Source organism: Athene cunicularia (assembly GCF_003259725.1).
Source record: "Athene cunicularia isolate RWA chromosome 4 unlocalized genomic scaffold, athCun1 chr4_part2, whole genome shotgun sequence".
NCBI classification, from domain to species: Eukaryota; Metazoa; Chordata; class Aves; order Strigiformes; family Strigidae; genus Athene; species Athene cunicularia.
This window is the reverse complement of record NW_020799099.1, coordinates 24,094,816-24,101,657: the sequence shown is the minus strand read 5'-3', so window position 1 is coordinate 24,101,657 and position 6,842 is coordinate 24,094,816. Positions and strand designations below refer to the sequence as shown.

The following is a 6,842-nucleotide window of genomic DNA, read 5'->3' as shown; positions in this document are numbered from 1 at the left end:
AGAGACAGGGTCCGGCGCTGCCCTGGTGGCGGCGGCGGGGACGAGGTGGGGGGTGCTGGACCGGCCTCATGCACTGCGCCAGGTATGGCCCCGTGGGGCTCGCGTTCTCCTTCCCCCGGTGCTTGCCGTGCCTCCCGGTGTGGGGCCGCAGCCCTCCTCGGGGGTGCGGGGAGGGGTACTGGCGCTCCCCGCCGCGGTGTTGCTGCTGGGGCGGGACGGGACCCTCTAGGCTCGGCGTTCCGGGTGGGCCGGGAGCAGTCACCTCTCTGCCGGGCTCGGTCCTGCTGCCTCTCGCCGAGGTGTCCCGGTGCGGCTGGGCGGCCCGTCTTGGCTGAGGTTTGCGGAAGGGACGGGCTGTAGCAGGGTTAACGTATTGCCCACACCGCGGGGAAAAATGTCTGAGGGCTGGGCAGTGCCCTTGAAACAGCCCGGCCTTTCCTCAGTCAGAGAGGAGAAGAGGGCAGAAAACCTGAGTGCTGCTTTATCCAGTAGTGTGTCACGTCTAAAAACTTCTGGCTTAACAGCTGCTGCACATCAAGCCCTCTGCAAGGGTTACCTATTCACAGGCAGAGCTGGAAACAGAACTGAGGCAGTTGGAGGGTTTTGATAAGTGTAGTTGTTCTCAAAAATTTCAGAATAATTCTTTTGCTTTGGAATGGCTTCTCCTTTCTAGAAGTTGTGGACTTCCTCTTCTGGAGAGGGTAAAGCTGTGGGAAGATGTCCAGAGGTAGAATCTAGTCTGCCTTCTTTTTGAGAGGAGGGGCAAAGGAATCAGCCCCCTACATGTGTAGGGCTGCTGCCTTGCACTGCTTGCTTCCTAGAGAAGTATTTCCCTTCTGCTTGCTTCTCAGAACTATCTCCCCGCTCCTACCTTCAAAGCATCTGAAGTTTAAGACAGTCAGCACTAGCCCCAAAATGGAAACCTTCCTCTGTGGCTGGGAGTTGGGCATCAGTAGGCTGTCAAGAGTAAAAAGATCTGGGGTAGCAAATGAGCTGAAAAAGTTTGTAAAAGTATGCAGCTCAGCCTAACAGTAGGTATGAAAAGCTCTTACTGTAGTTCTTAGCTTGGAAAAAAGCTCTGAGCAATGCAAATCAGGCTGGATATTTCATGCCTCTTCATTCTAAAAATTGTGAATAACCAAGGCTTACTAAGAAACCTGACTTCTGAGCAATTAGGGGAACTCAGCTGAATAAATTTCCCTAGGAAAAGATGCAATGTGGATGAAACTGGCCTAAGTAAGAGAAGTGTTGCGGGCTGCATTAATTTAAAGGAGGAAATGGCCTATATAAAGTGTGCATGAAAAAGCTTGGCAAAACCAGGTAGAGATGAGAATGGTGTTAGTCGACAGGTGGATCTTCTGTCTGTCTTGTACAGCGGCGCTTGAGCTGAAAGGAGGCAATGCAGAAGGAGGTACCTGGTGAGTGTATTGGGAAGCGAGCCTTCGTATGTGTTTTCTAAATAAACAGATGCTCTTGCTGAATGGAGGCTGTGAAAGCCTGCTCAGAGCTGCTCTGTTAGTGTTGCAGGGTGGGAAGTTAAAGTACTGAATTGGAGAGTGTAGCTCTCGCTTTTTCTTGGCATTGGGGCAGCAATCAAGTACTAGAGCTGGCTGTGCGTGGCTTTGGCAGCCCGAGCTCTGCTGTATCACATGGCCAGTGGCCACTGCTACCGCTGCTGGCTTGCCCTGCACTGCATGGTGGGAGCAAGCTTTGGAGCCTGGCCTGCAGCCAAACAGGAGATTTTTATTAAGGGAATGCTCAGTGTTTAAGGTCAGCTGCCACGCAGTTGACTTATGGGGGATGTGTGCGATAAATTTGTCCAGTGATATAGCCACAGCCAGGCCAAAGATTCTGCCCAAAAGCATCCAGCCTAGCCTCAGTGTAAGGGTAGGAGCAATGGGTATGATGTTCTGGGAGCTGCCTGGCTGCAGAGGCAACTCCAGAGCTACATCTGGCAAGGTGCTGGGTGGGTGCACAGAGGGATGGTGATGCATACCTGGAGGAAGAGGCTGGATGCAGGAGGAGGAGAGGCTGTGGTGGAGTGATGTACAGCCTGTGCCTTCTGGAGGAAGTACTTCTTTCCAAAGGCTTGGTCAACCTTGAGTAGGTGAGCTGTATTTTGGCAGAGTGCTGTGGCTATATGGGTGTTTCCCAGGGGCTCAGCACAAGCACTGTGGAGTCTTGAGGTGCAAACTGCGCTGGAGGTAAAAACCTGCTGGGCCATCTGAGCTCATATCTGTTTTAAAGTGCAGCAGCAGGAAGAAAGAGGCTCCCTCTAAGCAATGTCAGCTATGTCTTTACCCTGCTGCTGTATCAGGCTGTTGCTATCCTTACAGTACTACTTCTGGCATTTTAGATGGAGCATTTCAGGGAGACACTGATGATCAAAGTATGTAGCTCAACCAAACAAGTGATTTTTAGACTCTAAAAATACCAGACATTTGGAGTTTTATGAAAGCTGAGGTTAGTTGTGTACAGCAGTTTGTGACAAACTGAGTTCCTGCTCCTACAAAAGCATCTGATGCCCTGGGGAGAGTCTCTACTGGAGTGAGGAGAGCGCAGCAGGAATACTGCTTTATGTCACACTGAAATTTGATAATCTCTGGGTTTTGTGGACATCAGCAGGACTGAGCCATGGGCTTTGCTTTGGGCCAGAAATGCTCTCAGCCTGCTACTGCTAGCCTGGTAGGGCAGTGCCTGTGTGTGTCTTCAAATGGTGACTCTGTCCCTGTAGCAATTGGAATAAATCTTGTTCAAGGGCACAACAGGCTCTGGTCCTTCTACTTTTGCTTGTGGCACGTTTCTCAGAGTGTTTGTAAATCACACTGTGCAAGTACCTGCCTTGTAATTAAGCTTGAGGGACTTGTGGGGTTCATGAAAGCAAGTTTATGTGGGATGGTTTGGGGGCACTGGTGTAGCAGTTGTCTGACAGAAGTCATATTAAAATGCTTTTCTAACATCAACTGACCCTTCTTCTCATCTTCCAGAGTATTAGACTATTTTCCTCACAAACAAGCAATGGCTGTGGATGTAGCAATGCAGCTATACCTATGCTCTTCACCATTGCGAAGAGAGAAGTGTGCTTGCAAAATTGCTCCAAAGCCAAGCAAGCCGTTGCGGCCCTGCATCCAGCTGAGTAGCAAGACTGCACTGAATGGACCAGAAGAGACAGCAAACTCCTTCACACACAACAAAGTGAAGAAGAGGGTGTCATTTGCAGATAGCAGAGGCTTTGCTCTGACGATGGTGAAGGTGTTCTCAGAGTTTGATGATCCACTTGATATTCCTTTCAACATCACTGAGCTAATAGACAACATTGTGGGTCTGACAACAGTGGAGAGGGACAGCTTTGTTCTGGATTTTGTCCAGCCCTCTGTGGACTACCTGGACTTCAGAAACCGTCTCCAGGCAGACTGTGTCTGCCTTGAAAACTGTATGCTTAAGGAGCGATCCATTGTGGGAACAGTGAAGGTAAAGAACCTCGCTTTTGAAAAAACTGTGAAGATCAGGATTACATTCGACACCTGGAAAAACTTTGTAGATTACCCATGCCTGTATGTCAAGGATACGTATGGAGGGTCAGATCGGGACACGTTTTCCTTTGACATCAGCTTGCCTGAGGGAATTCAATCCCATGAAAGAGTAGAGTTTGCCATCTCCTTTGAGTGCAATGGGAAGGTGTACTGGGACAGCAACAAGGGCACAAATTACAGGATCACACGGTCAGAACTGAAGTCAGCCCAGGAAGCCATCTGCACCCCACGGGGTCCTGACTTCAGCAGTGCCTTTGACCAGTTTGGGAGCCCTCGGTGCTCCTATGGCCTCTTTCCTGAGTGGCCCAGCTATTCAGGCTATGAGAAGCTAGGGCCTTACTATTGACCCAAGGGCAAAGTCCTGACTGACTGTTGCTGGTGTATCTGCAGGCCTGGGAGCTGGTCTGAATGCGGGGTGTACGGAAAGGTGGAAGAAGTATGGCTCCGTGTAGCTCTGCATAAGCCTCCCACAAAACCAGATGTGCAGTGCTCTGCTGGCAGTGTACTTATAGTCAGGGAAGCACTTCTGACATAAAGAGCTGCCTTCCCCGTCCCAACTCAGATAAATGGCTCTCCAGATGCTCAAAGGTCCAGGAGCTGTTGCTCATGTCTCCAGTGCTGCTACTCCTTCCTCTTCTATAAAGCTGCTAGTCTCCAGGGAAACACTACAGTGTGCTTATATTGTCTGTCCAAGCTATGTAGCGGTGGCTGGTTTGTATTGCTTGCCTAGTGTTAAAAGGCTCTTTCAAAATATGTTCTAGTATTATATTTTTAGTGGGTTGTACTTCAGCTGCAGAGTTCTCCTTGCAAAGCTGGCCCGTGCCTGTTGGGTAATAGAGACTTTGGTTTGTGGGGAATGGAGTTGTCTCCTTTCAGATGTCCTTGTAGTATGAGGTCCTTCCAACTGGAGGCAGAAGGGATGTGTTGAAAATGAAATGCAATTGTGATGACAGGAAATGTGGCCCTACAGCCTGCCATATTAGGAGACATATGTGCCCGTGGGAGAGGATCTGATATGCTTAGTCACCAGTTGTTTTATCAGCTGATCTTGAAAAAACTCTCTTTATACCCTTGGTGTTACCAAAAATAGAGATTAGCTATAGCTGTGCGGTGCTTGTAACACAGCTGTGGGTTGACAGCCTTGACTGCCTTCTTCAAAACCTTCCAGTTTCTTTAATCACAAGTGATCAATGATGCTTTTTCTCCTTGATGGACATCTGAAGTCAGCTGCTGGCCTTGCTGGGCCCTGAAAATGCAGATCTTCCTCCTGTGGACTGTAAAACAGGGGTTTGGCTGGGACGCAGAGTCCTGTGCAGGAGGCTGAGCTCAGATGTTACAGGAGATAAATGCAAATGGACCACATGTCTACTCTCTGTTGTGTCCTGTTATAAGAAAGTGACTGTTGTGTACTTACTGTGGTGGAAGTGCCTTGACTGAGAATGGGATGGTATGTGCAATCCCAGCAATGCTTTGGGATAAACAGGCTTTGGAAATGACATTGCTTTTAAAAAAAGATTATCTAATAGTTTGTTACTCTGTGCCATGGACTGTTTGGCAGCTAATGGTATAGCATTGCTCGCATGTGAGGATGCTGTGTCTATACTGGATGAGCATCATTGACATGCTGGGCTTCCGTTGCTGTTGTAGGGGTAGCTGCCATTTCAACCTATAAATGCTCAAATTTTGCATCTGTGTGTCCATAAGAAGCAGCTCACCCCACACATGCAAAGAATGAGCTGTGAGGAGTACAGGATGTGGGGTTATCCTTATACCACCCCTGGATGTGAAACAAATCACAGATGTGAGCCATCCCTATCTTCACAGAGGTGGTTTGTCTTCTGGGCCCGCACTGAGGTGAGATGGCCAGCCTGTGCAGCTTCAAACAGCCTCACAAAGCTTCTTGCATGCTAGATGAGCAGAATAACTTAATCCCTCAGCTCAAAGGGAGAGTGCTGAATAGTTTGTAGAAATAGAGGTCAAGAGAATCTTACTTTTTCTAGTATATAAGCTTTACATAATTTTTTTGAGTGCCTATAAATAGCCTTTGGATGGGCTGGAGAGAAGTGATGGGCTAGACTACTTAACTTTTTAAAACCTAGCTTTTAATTCTGGAGACTACTGTAGAAAATACTTACAAGATGTTTTACCCTAACCTAGAAGGGATACTCTGATCACTGTTGGATGCTGAAAGAGGCAAGAGCTTCCAGGAAGAATAGCTAGCCTTCAGCTGCTGCTTTTTCAAAACTCAACATCACTGCATGTCATCTCTGCTTGATCACTTAGCTGAGGTGGTAAATCTACTTGCCCAGTGTTCATTAGGCTTGATTCCTCTGTTCAGACAGCTTCCCAGGTCAGCACTTATAACGTGCAGCTGGTCTGTCCTGAAGGGACTGTTGCCTAGCTTGGCTTGAACCTGGTTTTAAACTTAAAGCAAGTCTGAGTGACACTGATTTATTTCTTTTAGTGTATGGTGTAAATGCTGTAAGACACTGACTGTACAAAAGTCATGTTCTCATGCCTATGGAGAGCTGTTTGTGAGCCGAAACAAGGCATGTGTGTTTGGGGTGCTGTGGATGGTGGTATCTCCTTATGGGGCCTGTTTTTTTCAGGCTGTGGATGGAGTATGCTTAGGGAGGAACATGGAAGATAAGCTAGAAGAGTAATGCCATAAGTAAAAGCTAGGCTGGGAATTATTTGACCAATAGTGGGTTAAAAAATACTTGTGGCCTTTCCCCTTTTTCCATTGCCAATGTGAACATAGAAGTAAGAGGTTGCTCTCCTTGCTCTATGCCTGGAAGTGCCTTGTGGGGTGTTTTGCATGTTTGTTTTTAAAAAGATATTTTTGTACACAACATTCAAGTGGAAAATGCACTTTATAATTGCCATGTAATGACTCTTAAAACTATGGTTCTGTTTTTATCTGATTGTTAAAATAAAGGTGGAACAAAATGTTGGCTGTGTCTTGCTGTCATCTTATTTAAACACCCACGGGCTGGGGAGGTGATTTGGCCATGGGACCAGCTTCCTGCAAGCGGCTATCGGCAGGGAGGAGCACACATCTACAGTGGACTCTGCTGCCTGAAACAGGAAAGAGCTGCCTATTCCTGCCAACCCAAATGTTTCCAGAGCCTCTGCAGCCGCAGGAAGGAGGTGAGGAGCCAGGCTCTTGCCTCAGTGCGCCGATTTCTTCAGGAATCGCGGTGTTCCTGAGCTACTCTTCACTCTTCCCTTGCTTGCAGTGCCAGGAACAGCCTTCTCGGGTTTTTCTGCATTTGTTTCAAGGCAGTCTCAGTCCTTCCTTTCCCCCCC

The 6,842-nt window shown here is 48.1% G+C and overlaps 1 protein-coding gene across 1 annotated transcript; it reads left to right on the top strand.

Annotated features, from left to right (window-relative positions):
- The first annotated feature begins 13 nt into the window (after positions 1 to 13).
- PPP1R3B (protein phosphatase 1 regulatory subunit 3B) lies at positions 14 to 6,474 on the top strand. The gene is made up of 2 exons (XM_026848172.1): positions 14 to 82; positions 2,988 to 6,474. The coding sequence occupies exons 1-2, from the start codon at positions 69 to 71 to the stop codon at positions 3,877 to 3,879; spliced, it is 906 nt and encodes a 301-aa protein (XP_026703973.1). The 5' UTR covers positions 14 to 68; the 3' UTR covers positions 3,880 to 6,474.
- The last annotated feature ends 368 nt before the right edge of the window (positions 6,475 to 6,842 follow it).